Here is a 23,917-nt window from a genome sequence, read left to right as displayed (position 1 = left end):
ACCCCCGTGTGATAGCAGAACACCTGGGTCTGAACACCAGACAGAACAAGACGGACATCTCCCCAGAAGGAGAGACCCTGCAGCAGAAAGGACATTTTCCTGCTCAGCTGGATCACGCGTTGGGTACAGAGCAGAGACCAACCTGAGGCACCAGGTGTGCTCATCACGAACGGGCTGTCATGCTTCCAGGTGTGTGTGCACCAAAGAAAGGTATGTTTTAAATTTTTTTTAATTTTTATTTATTTATGATAGTCACACAGAGAGAGAGAGAGAGAGAGGCAGAGACATAGGCAGAGGGAGAAGCAGGCTCCATGCACTGGGAGCCCGACGTGGGATTTGACCCCGGGTCTCCAGGATCGCGCCCTGGGCCAAAGGCAGGCGCCAAACCGCTGGGCCACCCAGGGATACCAAGGTGTGCTTTTAAATAGAGACATTGTGGGGCACTGGGTGGCTCAGTGGTGGAGCATCTGTCTTTGGCTCAGGGAGTGATCCTGGGGTTGTGGGATCGAGTCCCGCATCAGGCTCCCCGCAGGGAGCCTGCTTCTCCCTCTGCCTGTGTCTCTGATATGAATAAATAAATAATATTAATTTAAAATAAAAAAATAAATAAAAGGAGACATCATGAATTCAAACTGAGAATACTAATTTGAAATGAATCCAATAGGATCTTCTTTCATGTCACCTTGTGTCTTCTGGTTCTTACACATGATCCTGGTTCCTGATGGCTTGGGTGGCCAGCAGCCCCCACCCCGGGAGCTGCTCGTGGTCCATGTGGTACCAGGGGGTGGGAAGCAGGGGTCAAGCTCAGCCCCCTCCGCAGCCCCCTCCTCAGGGATCCTCAGCTCTGGGGTCCACAGCTCCAGTCTGCATGGGGGCAGGGTGACCCAGGAAGACTGGCACCCCCTTCCAGCTACAGATGCTGCACCCAGGAGGGAAGGTTGCTTCCCACCCCCTTGAGTACACTTAAAATTAAGATGTCAAAAAGAAATATCTGGGTAGCCCGGGTGGCTCAGCGGTTTAGCACCGCCTTTGGCCCAGGGCGTGATCCTAGAGACCTGGGATCGAGTCCTGCGTCGGGCTCCCTGCATGGGGCCTGCTTCTCCCTGTGCCTGCATCTCTGCCTCTCTCTCTCTCTGTCGCTCATGAATAAATAAATAAATAATCTCAAAAAAAAAAAAAAAAAAAGAAAAAGAAATATCCTCCACTGGGGGGCTGGCTGCATCTGTGGAGCATGTGACTCATGAGCTCAGGGTTGAGTTTGAGCCCCAGTACGGGTGTAAAATAAAATAAAGTAAAACGTAATCAAAGTCACAAAGACTATGTGTAATTGACTCCAATAAAAATTAAGAAATAAAAAAGAAATATTCTACTCGGGAACAGGTGCCAAACATAACCTGACCCTAAGGAGTTTGTTTTTTTAAAGAAAATCAACTGACAAAACAAACAAGATTAAAAGAAAAAGAAGGAAAGGAGAGCAGGTGGGAAGAGGAAGGTGGATGCCAGTTCCAACCAGGGGTCTAAGGCCTCTATGGCTCACAACACTGGCACACAAACCCGGCGCCCAACTCCCCAAATAAAGCAGGCTCAGCACAAACTTCCCATGAGCAGGCAGTGTCTCACCTGCAGGCCCCGCGTCAGCCTCTCCCACGCATGTCCTCAGCTCCATCGGAAGAGCCAAGTCCAACCTCCCCCCTACTCTCCGGTCACAGCTGGTGCAGAACACCCTCCTTAACAATCGTCCTGGTGAACAGGAACCATCCACACAGTCGCCTTACAGACGCTCAGATGCCTCCACATCTGGCCAAGGGCAGAGGACAGCTCAAACAGGGGGACAGCTCGGGGGAGACAGAATGGACGGGGGACGGTTGGGGGGGGCAGCTCAGACATGGGGACAGCTCAGGGAGGACAGAACGGACAGGTGACAGCTCAAGGGGGACAGAACGGACAGCTGGGGGGCAGCTCAGACAGGGGAACAGCTGAAAGGGGACAGCTTGGGGGGACAGAATGGACAGGAGATAGCTGGGGGGCAGCTCAGATGAGGGACAGCTCTGGCAGGGGACAGCTCAGACCTGGGATAGCTCAGGAGAGGGACAGCTCAGACCAAGGAGCAGCCGCCTCTGGAGGAAAAGGCTGTCTCAGGTCCCATGGCCACTACGGATGCTCAGTGGCACGTATCTCCAGGAAATTTCAGAATAAGGACATAAGCTTCTGTGCTGAGAAGACTTCAGAGTGCCGTTTCCAATCCGACCTGGGATACAGGGTTATGGATTGGCCCCTCTGGTGTGCCCAAGCCTGTGCCCTGGCCTGGAAGTTCGTGTGCATGGATGCTAACAGAACAACACTGCCCCTGTACCCTGAAACACACGTGATGGTTGCAAAATGACACCACCAGTATTATTACTGGTATGATTGCTGAAAAAAAATTATTTGGGGCTCTTCTCTAGCTCTTATCCTCCACATATATCCCACTGGGGGTCTGCTGTCACATATCTATGATTTCAGCACTTGAAATATCTTTTCTTGGAGGGGTTAATGACTTTTTGTGGCTTTATGCCATTTTTAATACATATTTTGCTTTCCTTTTTTTTTTTTTTAAGATTTTATTTACTTATCCATGAGACACACACAGAGAGAGGCAGAGACACAGGCAGAGGGAGAAGCAGGCTCCATGCAGGGAGCCCGATGTGGGACTTGATCCCAGGACCCCTGGATTGCACCATGAGCCAAAGGCAGACGCTCAACCACTGAGCCACCCAGACGTCCCTGCTTTCCTTTTTTAAAAAAAAATAAATTTAATTTATTTATTCATGAGAGACACACAGAGAGAGAGGCAGAGACACAGGCAGAGGGAGAAACAGGCTCCATGCAGGGAGCCCGACGTGGGACTCTATCCCGGGTCTCCAGGATCATGTGCTAGGCTGAAGGCGGCGCCAAACCACAGAGCCACCGGGGCTGCCCCCTGCTTTCCATTTTTAAGTGACATTTTAAGAAGCTTTTATTTAATTTATAATAGTATAGAACAGAAGATAGTTTTAGTCACAAGGCCTATGCTCAGAGGTCATACCCTCCTTGCCTCCAGGTAACTGTATAAAAATTATCAGAGTGAATGGCTGCAGGTGCATGTCCAGGCGCCCACTCACTGGGCTCAGGGGACCCCTCCGGCTGGCCATGCTGCCCCAAAACCCATTATGTGGGGATAGCACAGCTTGAAGAATCTGCACCTCGTTCCAAAGAGTAGGGCCACAATGCACAGCCTGGTGCACAAACCACATCCGGTTTTTGCCAAAGTGTCCTTGGAGTAGGTCTTTGGAAGCAGGATGCTGTGTCAGTCGACACACCAGGTGGGAAGTGGGATGCTAGGTCAGTCAATGTACCAGGTGAGCCAGGCATTGCCTTTATCAGGGTTTGTGCAGGTCCCCTTCCCTCATGCCTAACCAACTCCAGGGTTTCTGCTGGCCTTGGGGGAGGGGGGGAGAGGGCAGTGGCCCCAAGTAGTCTGAATTTGCATTTCTCTTGTTATTCAGGAGTCTGACTTCCATTTTCACACATTTTTTCCCAAAGATTTTATTTATTTATTCATGAGCGACACAGAGAGAGAGAGGCAGAGACACAGGCAGAGGGAGAAGCAGGCTCCATGCAGGGAGCCCGATGTGGGACTCGATCCCGGGTCCCCAGGATCATGCTCCAGGCCAAAGGCAGCGCTAAACAGCTGAGCCCACCCGGCACCCCTTTTCACACGTTTTTAAAAACCATTTGTGTTTCTCTTTCTGTGTCCGTCTGTCCCCCTCTCTTGCCTGTGTCTCTCCTCTCAGCCCCTAGCCATTTTTTTCCTCTTTTTAGAAGCATCTAATTCAGGAAATATTTACCTTGTGTTTTATAAGGTCCAGATAATGTTTTCTTGGTTTGTCTTTTTACTTTACTTATGCTTATGTCATTGGGTCTTTTGGTCTTTTTTTTTTTTTTTTTTTTTTACGGCTGAATGATTTGGTTTGTTTTTATCTAAATATCTGAGCCACTGGTTGCTCATCCTGGTGTACGGTACGAAGGATGGATCTATTTTATCGTTTTTTTAGACGGTGACCCAGGTACCCCGCACCACTCTCCAGCACTCGGTTCCCCGAAGAGTGGGGCTTCCAGCTGACTTTCCCTTCTGCTCCTGCAGCTCATCGCAGGACAACCCCGCAGAGTCCAGCAGAGGTGCGGCCCCACCGCCTATTCTGCTGCACTTGTTCCCACATCGCTCTTCTTCTTTCCAGAGGGTTTCTGGGCTATTCTCACTTACTCCCAAGTCAGGTGAGCTTCCACTCAAGGAGTCTGTTCCAGAGAAGACGTCTGTGGCATTTTCACGGGGAAGAGACGCCGTCACCAGGCCACCATGCCATCCAAACACAAGACGTCTCTCCACTTCTTCTAGCCTGTGTTTCTGTGGCTCAGGAAGTTGTCTCCTACAATTTCAGATGTTTCTGCTCACTGTAGCCCTAGAGCACGCACCTGTCCCCAGAACCAGGGACACGCACAGCTGGCTTGGGGTGTGGCTGACAGGGTGGCAGAGGAGACGACGGCCGAGCCTGACCGCACCGGGTGTAGGAGCTGTGGTGTGCAGTCGGCCCCCACGCCCCGCGCCCCCAGCAGCCCCTCTGCTGACTAGAATGCCGGCTGTGCAACATCTGCACTGGCCGTTTCCACGGGCACAGTAAGCAGGAGATGCTCGGGCATCGAGCGCACAGCTGAGAGCGGCCGGCCCCCTAGACAGGCCCGATGTACGCCCACGGCCGGGCCCCCGCAAACAGCAGGGCCCCGCAGCACCTGGCACTGAATCGGCCTGCCTGCCCCCTCCCGCCCGGCCATGGGCGCCCACCCCGAGCTCACCGGCCACCACACGAAGCCATCCTGCGCGGAGCCCTGCCAACTGATGGCTTCCACAGAACCCCTACAGGGTCACCTGTCCCTTCTGCACGCACACCGTCTAAAGGGTGGATGGGGACATAGGCGGAGCCCGAGGCCCCGCTCCCCCGGCCATCTGAGAGCCATTTGGACGGTGCTGCAGAGCCAGGCACACCTGGCCCCAGAGCCGCCAACAAGCCGGATACACAGCCTCCTGCATCCTCACCTGGGCCTTTGGTTACTTCCTCCCAGGGCAGCTGAACGTGTGCAGCCACCTCCCCAGAAGGCCGTTCAGGTGGCAGTGAGGCCAAGCCCACGGCAACAGGCCCATCCGAAGCGCAGGATGCCCCAGAACCTACCTGGTCCCCGCTTCTGCCCCAAGAGCTGCCCGGGCGCTGGGCAGGATGGCAGCCAGCACCCAAGCCACACACACAGACACCAACAGGGAGCATGATGAGCGGGGGGCCCTGGAGGGAACAGGAGGGGGCCCCCAGAATTAAAAGCAGGGTGCAGGGATCCCTGGGTGGCGCAGCGGTTTGGCGCCTGCCTTTGGCCCAGGGCGCGATCCTGGAGACCCGGGATCGAATCCCACATCGGGCTCCCGGTGCATGGAGCCTGCTTCTCCCTCTGCCTATGTCTCTGCCTCTCTCTCTCTCTCTCTCTGTGACTATCACAAATAAATAAAAATTAAAAAAAATAAAAAATAAAAAATAAAAAATAAAAAAAAAATAAAAGCAGGGTGCATTTCACAATTCTGATGGGGTCCCCCAAACTGCATTCCCATAAGGGAAGCCCAGCAGGAGAGGGAACGGGCACTTCCCCGGAAGGACAAGCGTCTCCCACACACAGAGGAGGCACGGGGCTGGACCCCACAGGCACCGCTGGCTCCGCAGGGCTGCGCCCCTCCTACAGGAGCCCGGAGCCACCTGCACCAGGGATCGTGAGGGTCCACAGCGCCAGGCCCGACGTCACAACCCAGGGTGCCCCGCGGGCTCCTCCCACAGGATGACATGACGGCCCCTCCGGGGAGCACGGCTGCTGCAAGGCCAATGGCACCTCCCCCAGGGCCTGGCCTCCTGGGACAGGCGACCAGAGAGCGACGGGATGGGGTGGTCAACAGGGGAGCCCTTTACAACCTGCTGCACCTTGGTGAGCGTGTGGTGCAGTGTGACAGAAGCCAGGGGGACCCGCACAGACACCCAGCCGTGCCAAGAGCCGGGGTGGGCTGCGCACATGCCACTCTGCTTCTGCCAAGGACGCCACCTGCTCGTGAATTCGGCTGAGGGCACACTGGAGCTCCTGGTTCTACTCCTGCAGCTCTTAAGTGTGAAATTATTTCAAAATACAAAGATCTGTAAAGCGGCATGAAAACAACATGCATCTTACAAGAACATGAACAGAAGGATCGGCATCATATAGGTAAGGATGTTGGCCAACAAAGGCGAGATGTGAAAGAACAGGGGGCCTGGGGATCAGGGAAACGGAGCAGTGAAGTGGATGCAAAAACCAACAGAAGACCATCAGAGGCGCCCCCTCCTCCTGTGACCAGACCCGGCCGCGGAGGAAGACAGAGGGAGGTGAGGCCCTGATGAGCCCCCGCCAGACGCAGTACTGGGGACACGGGGCAGACAGGGCATCCAGTACCCCTGCAATGGTCCCATCACGCCCCCCCTCCCAAAACGCTGTGGCACCAGGGAGCCACGCACAAGTTCCTTAGGACGTGGAGGCTCCCAACACATGGGAGGAGCTCTGGAAATGAGGATTCCCAAGCAGGGAGCTCTAGGAGATTCGTGGATGTGGCCTGCCTCCTCTGCGTACACCAGGTGACAAGATACCACTGACACGGCGTGCTGCCACGGGGTTTTCTGCCCCTGGCAATTACAGCAAAATTCCAGCTCTAGAATAAACTTGTGAGAGTGCTCTAAGTAGATGCAGAGGGGTTGCCCCAGAAGTAGGGGAACAAATGTCTGTATAACAGGCACTGAAACACAACCATCTTCGTAAGGGATCTCCGTCACCAGTTACCCTGACTCTTCAACCTCCTTCCAGGATAAACCACACTGTTCCTGACACTTACCTCAAAGGTGTGCTCCATCACTGTGTCTCTACACATGCCAGGTGTACTTACAGAAACCCATGCCGGCAACAAGGAGCAGCCCAGCAGGGCCAGCCAGGGCCCTACTTCTCCAGGAACAACAGAACCACAGGACAGAGTTTGAGTGACAAGGGGATGGGGACAGAGGGCCCTTCAGAAAATCCACGCACTCTGCAAAGTGCACATCCTGACCCACTGCCCTGTGCTCCTTGTCACAGCACTCAGTCTATCCTGTGGCACTAAGAGCCCCCTAAAGATGAAGGAGTTTCGGGAAGGCGGTGACAACTCCCCAGAAAGCACTGTACCAAGTGGGCATTAAACAAGTGTTTGCAATAAATGAAACCAAGAAAATAAAACTGTATGCACACAAAAAAGTATACACACATAGGAAAGTAATCTGAAAAGCTCTAACAAGAATTGTTTCTGGCAGACAGGATTTTTTCATATTTTTTCATTTTCATTTCACATTCATTTCTTGAATATATTTTCCTATTTTTGAGCTGTAAATGTATTTTTTAGTAAAAAAAATTTTTTTAAGTTCATTTTGTAAAATAAAACCCAGATGCACCTGGGTGGCTAAGTGGTTTGAGCATCTGCCTTCGGCTTAGGTCATGATCTCAGGGTTTTGGGATTGAGCCCCATTTCAGGCTCCCTGCTCAGTGAGGAGCCTGCTTCTCCCTTTCCTGCTACCCCTCCCTACCCCTATTCCCCATTTGTGTTTTTTCTCTCTTTGTCTCAAATAAATGAGTGAAATCTTTTAGAAAGAAAGAAACAAACAAACAAACAAACAAAGACAGCACCTGGTGGCTCAGTGGTTGAGTGTCTGCCTTTGGCTCAGGTCATGATCCCAGGGTCCTGGGGTCGAGTCTCTGCCTCTCTCTGTGTCTCTCATGAATAAATAAATAAAATATTAAAAAAGAAAAACCCAAATTATTAGCAAATATCATTTTCATCTATAGGTGTGGCAGGTATTCAACAGTCTGGTAATGTGCCATGTGAGCAAGGATATTTGAAAACATTTGGGATGCCTGAGTGGCTCAGCAGTTGAGCATCTGCCTTCGGCTCAGGGTGTGACCCCGGGGTCCTGGGATCAAGTCCCACATTGGGCTCCCTGCATGGAGCCTGCTTCTCCTCTCACTACCTATGTCTCTGCCTCTCTCTGTGTCTCTCATAAATTAAATTAAATTAATTTAAATTTATTAATTTAAAAATAAATAAAATAAAATAACACTTGTCCCTTTTCTAGCTACAGGGCTGTGTGAGGCCAGATTTTCTTCGGACTTTTCAACTAAAACAACACAGAGCAACAGAATGAATGCAGAAGCAGATAAGACAATCCCACTATCTTCTGTTCACCTAGACAATAAAGAGCGTTTCAAAACCATTAAAAAGGGGGCGGGGAAGTGGTGGCTCCAGGAGAGAGCAGGACTTCAGCTGGCAGAGGGAGCACCAAGGAAGCATTTATGACCTCCTACAGTGAGGTCAAACAAATAGAAAAGGGAGATTCAGTTCTAATATCCAAAAATCAGATTGAAAGACTGACCCGTCCTGGTTCTTCCTACTTCAATCTGAACCCTTTTGAGGTTCTTCGGATAGATCCTGAAGTGACAAATGAAGAAATAAAAAAGAGATTTTAACAGTTACCCATATTGGTACACCCCGACAAAAACCAAGATGATGCTGATCGAGCACAAAAGGCTTTTGAAGCTGTGGACAAAGCTTATAAGTTGCAACTGGATCAGGAACAAAAGAAGAGGGCCCTGGATGTAATTCAGGCAGGAAAAGAATACGTGGCACACACTGAGAAAGAGAGAAAAAAGCAATTAAAGAAGGAAGGAAAAAAAAAAAGAAGGAAGGAAAACCTACAAATGTGGAGGAGGATGACCCTGAGCTGTTCAAACAAGCAGTATATAAACAGACCATGAAACTCTTTCCTGAGCTGGAAATTAAAAGGAAAGAGAGAGGCGACGTCCAGGTGGCTCAGCAGTTTAGCGCCTGCCTTCGACCCAGGGCGTGACCCCGGAGTCCCAGGATCGAGTCCCATGTCGGGCTCCCTGCATGGAGCCTGCTTCTCCCTCTGCCTGGGTCTCTGCCTCTCTCTGTGTGTCTCTCAGAAATAAATTAATAAAATCTTTTAAAAAAATAAAAGGAAAGGAGAGAAGCCAAAGAGATGCATGAAAGGAAGTGACAAAGGGAAGAAGAGATTGAAGTTCAAGAAAAAGCCAAACGAGGAAGGGAGTGGCAGAAAAACTGAGGAAAGTAGAGATGGCCGTGTGGACAGCTGGTGAAGCTTCCAAGCAAATACAAAGGGGAAGAAAGAGAAGAAAAATCGGACCTTCCTGAAACCAAAAGTAAAAATGGAGCAGTGTGCGTGACCACCGGAGGGCACAGCCACTGAACCTTTCTTTCCCCAGCTGTCTCCCCTCCTGCTCTGAAGGACACCTTCTTTCCTCCCATTTCCACCCCAACATACAGTAGTAGTCGCTTTTTATTCCATTTTGTTTTCAATACAATTTAATACTGATCAGAGTAATTCTTTTGTACATTGAAATGTGGGGCTCAGTTTGAGATGAAAATGAAACCTTCCCCACCCCCTACTCCTAGACCAACCAGGACTGGAAGGTGCCACCGCTGGTGTTGCCTTCTCTTCCCACAGCCTATAACTTCATGTTTTGTACTTCACTGAATTGTGACAGTTAGAAACTTCTTGTATAGTTTGTGGAAATCACCCAGTTAAAGCAGTTAAGCACACACTGCTTAAAAAATAAATAAATAAAATAAAATAAAATAAAAAGCAAGCTAGGTGGTGTGGCTATATTAGCATCAGAATTCAGTTTGAAACAAGAAATATTACCACAAATAAACAGTCATTTCACAATGAAAGAGACTCCTTTCCACAAGACCGAACGATCGTAAGTGTGCATGCACTTAACACAAACTTGAAGCCCAAACGCACAGAGCTACAAGGAGAAAGAAACCCAAAACAATGCTCTCTCAGTAAGTGATAGAATCAACAGACAAAAATTTGGTAGGGAATGGTTCAGCGGTGTCTTACAAAGTTCAGTACGTAACTACGCATCGATGGCAATTCAATTACTAGGTATTTACCCCAAAGAAATGGCCACATACGTCCAAGCAATGACCCGTTCACAAATGGTCACTGCTTTTCAGGAGAATATAAGATTTGAAAGAACCCAACAGCTGACACCAGATGAGTGGGCAACAGACCGTGGTGTAGACGTGCGGTAGACCGCTACTGGACATCACAGGTGAATCCCAGAATCCTGTGAATAAAGGGAATATGTACTGGCTGGGGGCACCCAGGAGGCTCAGTTGGTTCATTGACAGTCCTCAGCTTGAGTCAGGATCTTGGGGTCCTGGGATCAAGCCCCGCACCGGGCTCCCTGCTAACCAGGGATGTGCTTCTCCCTCTCCTTCTGTGTACATGCTCTTGCTCTCTCTCGAATAAATAAATAAATAGATCTTAAAAAAAAAAAAGACTCCTTTAAAAAAAAAAAAAGTACTGCCTGAATCCATGTGTATGAAGTTCTCGAACAGAAACCAATCCTGACAAGCCCACCTACAGCGCCAACCACCAGAGCAGCAGCTGCCAGGGTGGCGAGGGAAGGAACACACATCCTAGGAAGCGTGAGCGGCTTTCTGGGTGATGGCAATAGTCTAATTCTTGACAGGGCTTTGGGTTGCACAGGTGTACACATCTGTCAAAATTTAGCTAATACACTATTAAGATGTGTACGTTTGACTGTATATACATTTTGCAGCAAAAGAAAACTGAGCAACATTGATTTGCAGCTACAGATCAGCATGCTGAGGTACCCAGATGGAAGCAGAATGGTGTCTGTAACTTACTCTGAAACGCATCAGAGAGACAGGGCAAGTTTTCAGGTGGGTTCAGAGACAGACAGGTGTGTGGGATAAAACAAGCATAGCAAACGTTAACAGTGGAATCTAGGTGGTGGGTGGACAGGGATTTGCTGTAAAATCCTTCCAACTCAGCTGTATTCAAGAACATTCAGGATCAAATACTGGGGGGGTGGACTGTACACTCTTCTTCCAAGGAGGGGGACTGAAGATTCAATCCTGGGGGAGAGGACACTTCTCACAGGGCCTGACGTGGGTCTCACCTCCACATACGAAGGGCAGGTCAGCTCCAGCCACTGTCATACCGCAGGAGTCAGTAAACCGGTGACAGTCATTTAGAGGGACATGTTTCCTGCCAGTTGGACCTGGGACATTTGCTGACGTGTGACCCATAGGTCTGTCCAAGTATTAGATTCATAAACTGCATCCCCGCCAGGCCACCAGTGAGGGAAAATGCAATGTTCTAGAGCATACAGGCCTGCAGAGTTAATGGTAAGGACACACAGGAGGCATGCTAGATTGCAGGTGAAACTGTGAAGAACTGTCACTATAAAAAGCCAAACAGGGGCAGCCCCAGCGGCATAGCGGTCTAGCGCCACCTGCAGCCCAGGGTGTGATCCTGGAGACCCGGGATCGAGTTCCATGTTGGGCTACTTGCATGGAGCCCGCTTCTCCTTCTGCGTGTGTCTCTGCCTATCTCTCTCTCTCTCTCTGTGCCTCTATGAATAAATAAATAAAATCTTAAAAAAATAAAAAAAATAAAAAGCCAAACAGGGGATCCCTGGGTGGCTCAGCGGTTTAGCATCTGCCTTCAGCCGGGGGCGTGATCCTGGAGACCTGGGATCGAGTCCCACGTCAGGCTCCCTACATGGAGCCTGCTTCTCCCTCTGCCTGTGTCTCTGCCTCTCTCTCCCTCTGTGTGTCTCTAATTTAAAAAAAAAAAAAAAAAAGCCAAAGAAACAAGTGTCTTTATCCCAAGTCAGGAGTGCCAGCAGGTGAAACAGCAGAGCCCACACAAGTGAGCAGCTCCAGAGCAAGTGCTCCGTACAGACAGGAACCCCAGAGGTCCACGTGGACCATTCTCATTTTCACCGTTCAACTCTCCTTCCCCCTCCCGGGTTACAAGATACCCACCATCCTAAGCCTCGAACAAAAGCCCAAATTTCAACTTCCTGCTGCACTCAGTAAAGGGGATTATTTCCACTGCACACATCCAATGCCCACAATCAAATGCCCTAATTCTTGGCACGAGCCTGGCAAACAAAAACACCAACCCTGCTACTATTCAGGCACGCTTAGGAGAAAAAAGGGTAACATTTCTGGCACACACAGCTAAGGGGAAAAAAAATTTTTTTTAAGATTTTATTTATTTATTCACGAGAGACAGAGAGAGAATGGGGGGGGGGGTGACAAACCCAAACCTAAACTCCCTGCATAACCATGAAAACCGAGCTACTGTTCTTGGGCGGAGGGAGGAGAGTGAGCAAGCTCAGTGGTGGGAAGAGCCAGCATGGACCTGGGCGCAGGGTCACGACAGACCCACTCAGCCCACTCTCCAGCTGCAGGCAGGATTTTGAGGCTCAGAGCCTGGGCACACAGCCTGTCACAGGCCACACAGGCATGTGGTCGGCGGCCCACAGAGCACAGCGCCAGGTCACCCTGCCACCCTGAGTAGCCTGTCCGTGTGGGATGGGACCGTGGAGACCAGGTGCTCAGAATCTCTGGGTGACACTGAGACCAATTCCCCCAATGTGGTCCTAGCATAGGACTCTTGCCACATCACCCTGATGTCCAGGGCTTGCTTCAGGATAGACTGCTTTACTCCACTTTAACAAACACCAGGGCAGGTGGCTGCAACAGCATCCGTCCTCCCCTGGCGCTGGAGGCCGGACGTCCGAGATCCGGGCAGGGGGGCAGGAGCGGGGGAGGGCAGTCCCTCCCAACGCCTCCCCTGGGCGAGCGGATGGTCGTGTCCTCCCCAGGTCATCCCTCAGTGCGGGTCTGCATCCTGACGTCCTCTTCTGATGAGGATGCAGTCACACTGGAGCAGGGCCCACCCTAGTGACCTCGTTTACCTCATCACCTCCTTAAAGACCCCTCTCCACGTACAGACCTGTTCGTAGGTGTTGGGGCTTGGGGCTCCACCCTTCAGATTTGGGGGGAAAATAGTTCAGCCCAAGGTACCTGGGGAGGAGGAGTGGATGAGGACCAGCTGCCTGCACACTGATGATGTTCAAAGTCAAGGCACAGGAGCTTCAATACAGGAACTTCTCACGCTTGGACCTGCCGCCTTCATAACAGAAAGGCTTTCTCATTTGGTCTCCTCAAAGGAACTTTCTCTGAAGTTCCACCCTCGTGTGTCCTCTGAAGCCCCACTTCTGGCTCAGTGGCCACAGAGCTCATCTGTGTCCCCAGCATCTGGTCCTGGCACAGTCAGCACCAGGGAACAGTCACTGGAGAGAGAGGCAACCACCAGCGGCTTCTGCGGCACAAAGGGCCGACCCCCTCCCCCCAGCCTGGGCCCAGGGCCTCCCAGAACCTCGGGGGCCCCATCCTGCACCCCACCTGCTGCTGAACATCACACACATGGTCCCCATGTGGGGTGAGCTGATACCCAGGGTGCCCCCTTCTCCCACGCCATGTGGGCACCTGCTCTCCAGACCGGATGCAGCAGCCTGAGCCGTGCTTCTCACTGCACAAAGCCTGTCTTAGGCGATCGGGTAAACCAACAGGAGGATTTCATGCTGTCACATTGGTCCTTAGAGGGTGGCTGGTCACTCTCACCAGAGAGTGGTGACGAGCCAGGCTAGTGCTGCTGACAGAAAGGAACAAACAGGACAGCAACAGTGACCATAGTCACCAAGCCCCTCAGTACAGAAGGCACTTGTCCCCGACCTCATAGGCGCAAGGCTGACAGCCCCTCTTGCTTCAGAGCAGCCTCCTTGTGGTACCATCGCTGAAAGAAATGTGTTCCTCTCCAAACGATGCTCGAGCAGGAACGGAGAAGTATCATGAGGTTCGGGTATGCTCTCTGGGTCTCACAATGGCCGGCGAGTCACTGGATCTGAAGGTGGCAGGGACTCTATGGTTCCTTAGGTCGAAAACTAATAAATACAAGGTACTATGTGAATGGGAACTCTCCAAATCGGAGAGGAATGAGCCTCGTGACTGCTGGCCTCACTGAACTTGTCCACTGGCCGCTGGACCTACTGCCTCCACCAGGCACCTCCTGTCCCCCCCCACCGCCCACCTTCCAGCTCGGGGGTGCCACATGGTCACCCAAGAGTCACTGTGAAACCTATTCCAGCAGAAAGATAAAACAAGGCACAGACCCCAAAGTCCCTTCGTGAACCCCATGTGATGGCTGCGACACGTCATGACTGGCAGTTTTTAATGAGAGAAACAAAAAGGAACAGAGAAAAAAAAATCAGATTGTGTTGCTTTATATAAAGTACCATTTCTGGGACGCCTGGGTGGGTCACCGGTTGAGCGTCTGCCTTTGGCCCAGGGCGTGATCCTGGAGACCCCAGATGGAGTCCCACATCGGGCTCCCTGCATGGAGCCTGCTTCTCCTTCTCCCTGTGTCTCTTGCCTCCCTCTCTCTTTGTGTCTCTCATGAATAAATAAAATCTTTAAAAAAAGAAAAAAAGAAAAGTACCATTTCTTTAGATTTTCATTTTAGCCACATACGCACACACACACACTCACACACAAACAGACACATGCACGCTGGTGTGGAAGGCTGACAACTGGACATGCAAAGGTATAAAGGCACTGGTCCAGCCAAGCACCAGTGCCTCACAGACACCACCTGAGGGGCAATCCAGCAGCTACAGGAGCTGAGGACCCAGGACCCATAATGTGGGGGACTGCTTTCTCCCCACTTTTTATATGAAAACTCCAAAATTCCAAAAAGTAAACAGAATAACGGATGAGGAACATGCACCTCCAGCGCATTGGGCTATCTCCTCTCTGTTCTGCTTCCAGTCTGAATAAAGCAAATCTTAGGACTCACATTATCTTACCTATAAATAGCTCAGTACACATGTCTATCAATCAGACCTGGATCACGTGATAGAAACATTATATCAACAAAATTAATAACTCCTTGCTAGGGGATCCCTGGGTGGCTCAGCAGTTTGGCGCCTGCCTTTGGCCCAGGGCGTGATCCTGGAGTCCCGGGATCGAGTCCCACATCGGGCTCCCGGCATGGAGCCAGCTTCTCCCTCTGCCTCTCTCTCTCTCTCCGTCTCTATCATAAATAAATAAATAAATATTTTAAAAATCTTAAAAAAAAATAATAACTCCTTGCTATCATTTAACATCCAGCCCTACATTTCTGGGGTACCTTATAACCTTTCTTTTTCTTTCTTTCTTTCCTTTTACAAAATGCAAACAAAGTAACCCAGTGTAAAAAATATTCAACTATTCAGGTTGAAAGCTTGGCCACTGATGGTTTGACCCGCCGTAGCAAAAGCAGGGACCCAAGAGAGTAGAGGCCCGGTGGTGACCTCCCACAGGCTAAGGTCTTTGTCCAATCAAGCATTCGATCCAACTCACATGTACACCTACATTTGTCACAAAAAAGAATTACAACCTGACAGAACAGTGTCAAAACTCATGAAACTTGGATCCATTTCATAAAGAGGCAACCTTATTCTCCAAACCCCAAATCAGGACTCATGATCTGAAAGATACCAGCCACCGTGAGGACATGTGTGCAGGATGTGTGCCCCAGCAGTCAGTCCTGCTCCCCAGGCCCCACGCCACTAGGAGCCAGTGGATATCCTGGTCCACATACGCATCCCACAGATGAACGAGGACCTGCTCATTTCCTGACCAGCTCCTCCAGCGTCCCCATCAGCCAGGATTTTCCATGACACATTACAAGGGTTCCAGTCGCCCTCATCATATATGCCAGGGTAGTCTAAGACAAGACAGGGCTGGGGACACCTCAGAGGCTCAGTCGGTTGAGCGTCCAACTCCTGATTTTGGCTCAGGTGCTGATCTCAGGGTCATGATATCGAGCCCCAGGCCGGGCTCCCCACTGGGTGTGGAATCTGCTTAAAATTCTCTCTCCCTCGGGATCCCTGGGTGGCGCAGCGGTTTAGCGCCTGCCTTTGGCCCAGGGTGCGATCCTGGAGACCCAGGATCGAATCCCACGTCGGGCTCCCAGTGCACGGAGCCTGCTTCTCCCTCTGCCTGTGTCTCTGCCTCTCTCTCTCTCTCTCTGTGACTATCATAAATAAATAAAAATTAAAAAAAAAAATTCTCTCTCCCTCTCCCCTCTTCCCCATTGAAAGAAAGAGAAAAATGAACGGACAGAACTGTACCTGGGGCCACCTTATATGAAATCCACTCTGTCCTACTTATTTTCTGGCAGTTCACAGACTCCTGTCCTGAGGCATTAGAAGAAGCCTGAATAACTGCTTGACAAGAAACCAGGACAAGTGTCTGAAGACATGAAAACACCTACCAATCCACATTTATAAAGTATAAATCTGGGGGCGGCTGGCTCCCTCGGTCAGTACAGCATGTGACTCTTGATCTCAGGGTCATGAGTTCAAGCTCCATGATGAGCCTAGAGCCTACTTTAAAAAAAGTCAAAATCAAAATACAAAATAAAGGTTTAATCTGCAATTTTCGGGGCACTTGGGTGGCCCAGTTGGTTGAGCAGCTGCCTTTGGCCTGGGTCATGATCTCGAGGTCCTGGGATGGAGCCCCACATCAAGCTCCCCCGGTCAGCAGGGGGTCTGCTTCTCCCTCTCCCTCTGCCCACCTGTGTGTTCTCTCTCTCAAATAAATAAAATCTTAAAAAAAAAAAAATCTGTAATTCTGAGGGAGCTCACTGGAAAGAACTTTTTTTAAATATTTTATTTATTTGGGATCCCTGGGTGGCTCAGCCATTTAGCACCTGCATTCAGCCCAAATTGACCCCGGGTCTCCAGGATTGAGTCCCACGTCAGGCTCCCTGCATGGAGCCTGCTTCTCCCTCTGCCTGTGTCTCTGCCTCTCTAGGTCTCTCATAAGTAAATAAATAAATAAATTATATATATATATATATATATATATACATATAAATAATTATTTATCTATTTGACAAAGAGAGCTCGAGCTGGAGGGTGGGGCAGAGAGGCAGAAACAGACTCCACATTGAGCAGGGAGGAAGCCTGACATGGGGCTCAACCCCAGGGCCCTGAAATCATGACCTGAGCTAAAGACACATGCTTCACCGAGAGCCCCCCCCAGACGCCCCTGAAGAAGGAATTTAAATGGCTGAACTGTACTTTCATAAAACTATTAGGTCCTTACTTCCGCTGTTTTAGCTTGAATTTGTGTGTAACTTTTAAAATAGACTAATCTGGTTATGTGACCATAATGAGAACAACGTAAGCACCAAATTTCATGAGTGGAGGTGACCTCACTGCACGAGGAGCAGAGCAGGAAGGTTCTGGCCAGAAGCAGCAGGGAAAGTGTGCTAAGTCGTGGCCTGGATAGGAATTCACGTCCCAGAGCTGTCTGGCTGGCCTGCCTATGGGAACATGAGCTAGGGCAGGGGCAGACCACAGAGAAAACACAGAGCTCCTGGCTTAGGCAACTATGTAACCAGTGATTATCTTCTCCAACAGACACAATGAAATTCATCATCAAAAAAAAAAAAAAAAAGAAATTCAGCATCAACCTTCTCCAGCCTGAATGTTAACACTGCTCCTAACTCTGAAATTGTTGAGTTGTTTTGTTTCTTATTTTTTAAAGATTTTTATTTATTTTTTTTTAAGATTTTATTTATTTATTCATAGAGACAGAGAGAGAGGCAGAGACACAGGTAGAGGGAGAAGCAGGCATCATACAGAGAGCCCGACGTGGGACTCGATCCAGGGTCTCCAGGATCACGCCCTGGGCTGCAGGCGGCGCTAAACCACTGAGCTATTTATTTATTCTTGAGAGACACAGAGAGAGACAGACACAGGCTAAGGGAAAAGCATGTTTCCTGCAGGGAGCCTGATGCAGGACTTGATCCTGGGACCCTGGGGTCACAACCTGAGCTAAAGCAGACAATTAACCACTGGGCCACCCAAGCATCCCTAAAATTCTTGATTTTTACTGGCTTCTCACTTCTATTTTAAAAGCTCAGGAATATCTCACGGATTCTTTGTCTCTCTCAACATTGTGGAATATTCTACTTTTCCTACCAAACCTTGTAGAAGGTTCTAGAAAGAAGTCAGTGTACTTATTCCCTGCTCCCCCATCACTGACAGTTTAGCATCCATTCTAAGGAGGTGAGCCTCTGTAGCCAGCACCTTCTGGCCCGAGTGTGGAAGATGCTTCCAGGCCAAGCCCCAAGATCTGCTTGGGACATGAGCACCACTGGCAGCCAGGAGTGCTGGGGTCAGGCCATCTCCGGTGGGGGCCCTGGTCCACCTGCCTGCTGTATAACAGGGGAAGATGCAATGTGGAGCCTTCTCCCAGCTGTGGCAGAAACATTAAGCTCAGCTCTCCCCCTTTGTGGTGGGCAGCACCCCCCTGCAGTCTAGCGCTGGCAGAATGAATCACTTGCTCGGGCTGTTTTCCAGACTTAGGAACTGCAACTGGTACCGTACTTGAATGAGACACACATTCACGACACAGCAAGGAGAGAGAGAGAGAGAGAGAGCGCGCCACACGATCCCCCAGGACCACCTGGCCACACCGGATTTCAAGCACAGCCTTCCAAAAATGGTGCATCATGTGAAACAAGGTGCGGAGTCAGAGGATGGGCACAGCTGCCTCCAGCCGGCTGTGCAGACTGGGGAGAGCAGAGGACCTCCCAAAGTCTGAAACTCGTGCACCCGAAGTGCACATTAACGAAATCCAGCAGATGAGAAATCCTCTACCTGAGAAAGGAGAAATTTCATTGAAATCTGGTTTTTTTCTTAATGGCCTCTCCGCTATTAGTCTCCTGAAAATGAGTTTATCAACTACTCCAGCCTACAGTTAAAGCCACATTTGTAAAAGGACACAAACTAAGGAGCCCCTTAAACTGTGTCCGAAATCCAAGCGCCAAATGGAGTGACCCTGCAAACGCTGAGCGAGCCGCGAGCAGCTGTCCCTAAGCACAGCTTCTCCCTTCTTCGGAATCAGGACGCAGAGGTCCCTTGGGCAGCGGAGACCCCGGCCCTGGAGAGCCCCCGGGGCCCGCCCGCGCCCGCGCCCCCTCCCCGGCCCGGCGGAGCCCGCGGGCAGGGCCATGTGCACAGCCCGGGTTTGGGGGACGCGCTGACCGGAAGGGGCGGAAAGGCGTGGCTCCTTCCTCCCCGCGGGGCGGGCCGGGCGGAGGACCACCTAGCCCCATTGTCCAGGGACTCGCCTCCCGGCGCATCCGCGGACACCGACCCCCGCCGCCCGGGCCCAGCGCGCGAGGTCCGCCGGGGGCCCCAGCCTGCCGGCCCCGCTGTCCCCCGACCTCCCCCCGACCGGCGGCGGCGGCGCCTCCCGGTCCAGCCTCGGCTCCCCCGCCCCGCCCTGGGGTCCAGCCCGGCCCGGCCCGGGGAGCACGCTGCCGCTGCCGCTCACCTTCTTGCCCTTCTTGCCCTCCTCCTCCATGTCGCCGCGAGCGGCTCCCGCGGCCCGGCCCGGCCCGCCCCGGGAGCCCCGCGCCGCCCGCGGCCGCTACATGCTCGCCCGGCCCCGCGGCCGCCGTCGCCGCCGCTCCTGCGCCTCCAGCCCGCGCGGCCGCAGTCTCCCGCCGCGGCCGCCAGGGGACGTCCGCGCCCCGCACCCCGCACCCCGCACTTCCGGGCCGAGGCGACGCCCCGCCCCCGGCCCCGCCCCCGCCCTCGGGGCCCCCGGGGACGCGCCCGCCTGGGCCCGCCCCCTCGGCCGCGGGAGCGCGCCTGTCGCGCCCCTACCCCGCCCCACCCCTTCAGGGAGGGCGGGAGAGCGCCAGCCCCGCCCCAGCCCGTCCTCTGCCCGTCCCCTGCCTCTCAGGGCTCCAGGAACTGCTTCAACTTTTCAATTCTGCCGCCATCTTTAGGGCAGCCACTTCCCGGCGTGCCTCGCGCTCGGGAAGGGCCCCCCCCCCCCCCGCCGCCTCGGGCCGACGGGAAACAGGGGCGGGGCCACGATGAGGGGGAGGAGCTATTCAGTAGGTGAGGGGCGTGGCCTGTGGGGAGGGAGGGGCTCGCAGGAAGGTGAGGCTTGCGTGGCTGGTGGGGAGGGGCTGGGAGGCGGGGGGCCTGCGTGAAGGGGTGTGGCTAGCAGGGAGGGAAGGGCGGGGCCGGCAGCAAGGTGGGGGCGGGGCCTGTGGGGAAGGGGCCGGCGGGGCCGGCGGAGCCGGGGAGGGGAGGGGGCGGGGCTTGGACTCTGGTGGGCGGGGCTGGTAGGAAGGGGGCGGGGCGAAGCTACTTCCTTTCTCTTTCTCAATTCGCCGGGTACCTTCAGGGCCCCAGTGACGCCCCTTTAAGCCTTCCTGCGCTTCAGCACCCGTGTTGCTTAAGCCCTCAGGAAGGTGGGGTGCGGTAGGACGCAACTCCTGGCCCCCGTCGGGACAAAGCGCAACCGGCCACTAGCTACCAGGCTGTGTCAACGTCCGCCCCTCCGCAGGCTGGGGTCGGCCGCGTCCCGCCACGAGCTGCCAGTGAGCCCCTTGCAGCGCCCCTAGAGAGTGAACTGACACTTGTGTTAAGTGGTGACCTCTGCCAGCTGTCCGTGCATCCCTTCCAGCTCCGCTCGTGCTCCTTTCCTGCCCTGCGCGCTAGAGCCGGACCCTCTGAGCCTCCCCCGTCCCCGATGGACCCTGCACTGGAGCCAGGCCCTCTGCGCCTCCTCTGTCCCCGGATGGCCCAGCGCTGCAGAGCTGTGCAGCAGGAAGCACTGGGAGGCGGTGTGGGAGGCAAGGCCTCCAGGGAGCTCCTAGGCAGGCACCTGCAGCCTCTGCGGCCTCCCCGCCACAGGGGCAGCTTCTCACAGCTCCGGGGCCTTGGAGCACCTGCCTCCGAGGGAACTTAGCAACCCTCCGTGACCAGCTTTCCCTAGGCTCTACAAGGACTCCCAGCGAGTCCTGCGGGTGCTTCTCCAGCATGTGCGGAGCTGTCGCTAGGCTCTCAGCCCTGGGGGGAAGGGGTCTCTTCTCTGGGAGCTTCATCTCAGCCCTCAGAGTAGTAGCTGCATCTTGTATTTAGAATCCTCGTGTTCTTCAGACCTCTCCTTGCTTTAACCAGCCAACCCTTTGTTGCTCTGCTATACTTAACACTTGTTTGTATAGCAACCCCAGGCATATTCCAGGTCCTTTGGCACATACAGCGGAGGTGGGTGAAAACATCTTTCACTCTACCTTTTTTTTTTTTTAAGATTTTATTCATTTATTCATGAGAGACACAGAGAGGGAGAGGCAGAGACACAGGCAGAGGGAGAAGCAGGCTCCATGCAGGGAGCACGACATGGGACTCGATCCCAGGACCCTGGGGTCACGCCCTGAGCTAGAAGGCATATGCTCAACTACTGAGCCACCTGGGTGTCCCTCACTCTATCTCCTGCACTAATTTAGCAGCCACATCCCCAAACACAAACAAGGCAGTGGACCTAGCAATTAGTCTCCCACTCATGTACCTTCACATATTTTGCAGCAGAGAACACTCCTCAAACTCCCCTTAGCCTGTGTGTCAGGAAAAACCCACTCTCCTCCTGTGCCTCCTTTGCTCTTACATGGCTGGCACTCTCTCAACACTGCTGACATCAGACGTCCAAGGGTTTTCCCCACACCAAGAAGTTCTGTGATTCCAGCAGAATGTCCCACACTTTAACTCACTTGGCAGCATCTACCCAGACATGGCATCAGATCCCAGGGGTTGAGGACTCAGTCCCATAAGACTGCCCACACAGATGCCAACAGCAGTCCAGGCTGTTACCTGTGCTAATTGGCTATTAATCTGGGCTCCCACAAGCCTCTCTTGGGCTCAGTTAACTTGCTAGAGTGGCTCACAGAACTCAGGAAAACAGTTCACTTACTGCTTACCAGTTTATTATAAAAGGACATGATAGGGGCTGTCTCAGTGAGTGGGCCAGGGCCCTAGGGTCCTCAGGGTTCTTGGATTGAGCCCTGCGTCATCCCACATCGTCTGAGCTCCCTGCTTAACAGAGAGTCTGCTTCTCCCTCTCTCTCTGCCCTTCCCCCATCCTCTCTGACTTTCCCTGTCACATAAATAAAGTCTTTTTTTTTTTCTTTAAAGGACACGATAAAGAAAACTGGTAAACATTCAGATGGGAGAGATGCCTACGGCGAGGTGTAGGGACAGGCACACGGAGTCCCCATGTCTCTCTGGGGGCACCACTCTACCAGCACCTCCAACGTGTTCACCAACCAAGAAGCTCTTTCCACCCCATAATTTGGGGGAAATAAGGAGGACCAAACAAATGAGAACAAGCAAGGCTATTTGTCCAGAGCCTGCTATAATGAGGGAGTCACTGCATCCCTTGGTTTGGTAGAGGCCCAAAGGCAGGTGGGGAGGGGGAGAACTTCATGGCTGAAAGATGGGGACTCAGAGCTGCCCTGCAGGGGCCGGGGGCCTAAGGAGCAGGAGGTGCTCTAAGTGGACGTGGGGCATGCCATGTGTTTGGTTTTCTCTGGTTGGTCCTGAGTTGGAACTGGGAACAAAAATTAGGTAAGATGTCAGGTGCTGACCAAGTCCTGGCTCTCTGGCTTATCTGGATTGTTATGTGGTATCGTGTGGCTTCCTGGGTTGTCACTAGAGACAGCAGTCTGAATTCCCCCAAGTATGACTTCTAGCAGCCAGCTTCCAGGGCGGGGTGGGGGTGGGGGGTCTTCTGCAGAGGAGGGCCTCATTTCTGAGCAGGCTGCACCAGGTCAGCTGGTGAGGTCTATGAATGGTCTGGCCGCTGGCCACGTGTTTATGCAGTTTCTCATAACCCACAGGATGAGGCAGCTGCTGTGCTCAGAGAACACAATATTCCTCCCAAGGTCACACCTCAGTTGCAAAGTGTCCAGAGGGCCTCCTTCCTCTTACCAGTAACCTTCCGAGCCCACCCTGTGGCCCCATTTCATGAACAAAATGACCGGAAAGGCCTGGGGGGGTGTTTAGTCAGTGAAGCGTCCAACTCTTGGTTTCAGCCCAGGTCATGATCTGAGGGTCCTGGAATCAAGCCCTGCATGGGGCTCCCTTTGCCTCTCGCTCCCCGGCTTGCACTCTTGTTCTCTCTGTGTCAGTTAAATAATTTTTTTAAAAAATAGGGACGCCTGGGTCGCTCAGTGGTTGAGCATCTGCCTTCTGTTCAGGTCATGATCCCGGGATCCTGGGATCGAGTCCTACATCGGCCTTCCCGCGGGAAGCCTGCTTCTCCCTCTGCCTATGTCTGTATGTTTCATGAATAAATAAAATCTTTTTTTAAAAGAATATGATAAGTAATTACTCAATGCAATCCCAAACCTTCCAAAACTTCCTTTCTACTCTTGCAATGAGATGCAGCACAGCTGTCTCTAGGGTTCTCTCTTTGAAGCAGGTTAATAAACCAAATTTAGGGATACCTGGTTTGTCCCTGGTGGATCTGGCTGTTGGGCTCTTTCACCCAGTTGAAGTAGCACCTCTTCCACTAAATCTTCAGATGCAACTTTTCCCTCCTCCAGCCTGAGAGTGCTTTCTCTGCATCTCCTGATGCTAGAGTCAACCATGCTCAGACATTCCCTCTACTAAACTATAAGGTCCTTTAGGGACTGCATGGGCTTCCTCTTTGTATCCAAGAAGTTCTAGTGAGACAAATGACACACACCTGACCAGGCTGAGACAGGAGGGCACTGATGGTTCCTAGACACGGTCTCATACAGATGCCTTCCCACTAGACTCGAGTTTTCCAGAACGCCCTGAACACTGGAGATTTATCAACTGGCCTGCTCGGAGGTAGTTTTCTCCGACCCACATGTTGGCTAGATTCCAACTAACTGGTGCGGTTTGTTCTTTATTTTTTTAAGATTTTATTTATTATTTATTCATGAGAGACACAGAGAGAGGCAGAGACATACGCAGAGGGAGAAGCAGGCTCCATGTAGGGAGCCTGACGTGGGAC

The 23,917-nt window shown here is 52.3% G+C and overlaps 1 protein-coding gene and 1 pseudogene across 4 annotated transcripts in view; one reads left to right on the top strand and one right to left on the bottom strand.

The window, feature by feature from the left end:
* CCM2 (CCM2 scaffold protein) overlaps positions 1 to 19,937 on the bottom strand; it is a 45,269-nt gene extending 25,332 nt beyond the window's left edge. For 2 of the 4 annotated variants that reach the window (XM_077849952.1, XM_077849954.1), the window contains exon 1: positions 19,415 to 19,562. In XM_077849952.1, the coding sequence (XP_077706078.1) occupies positions 19,415 to 19,444 (30 nt within the window). In that variant the 5' untranslated portion in view covers positions 19,445 to 19,562. Of the gene's footprint in view, positions 1 to 19,414; positions 19,563 to 19,821 lie in introns of those variants that run through there. The other 2 variants (XM_077849955.1, XM_077849956.1) reach the window with 2 other exon arrangements.
* LOC144285115 (dnaJ homolog subfamily C member 8 pseudogene) lies at positions 5,895 to 9,059 on the top strand (annotated as a pseudogene).
* Positions 19,938 to 23,917: the final 3,980 nt, after the last annotated feature.

The sequence above is a fragment of the Canis aureus genome, chromosome 15, assembly GCF_053574225.1.
Source record: "Canis aureus isolate CA01 chromosome 15, VMU_Caureus_v.1.0, whole genome shotgun sequence".
NCBI lineage: Eukaryota > Metazoa > Chordata > Mammalia > Carnivora > Canidae > Canis > Canis aureus.
Note: the sequence above shows the minus strand (reverse complement) of the source record. Positions and strands in the feature narration are given on the sequence as shown.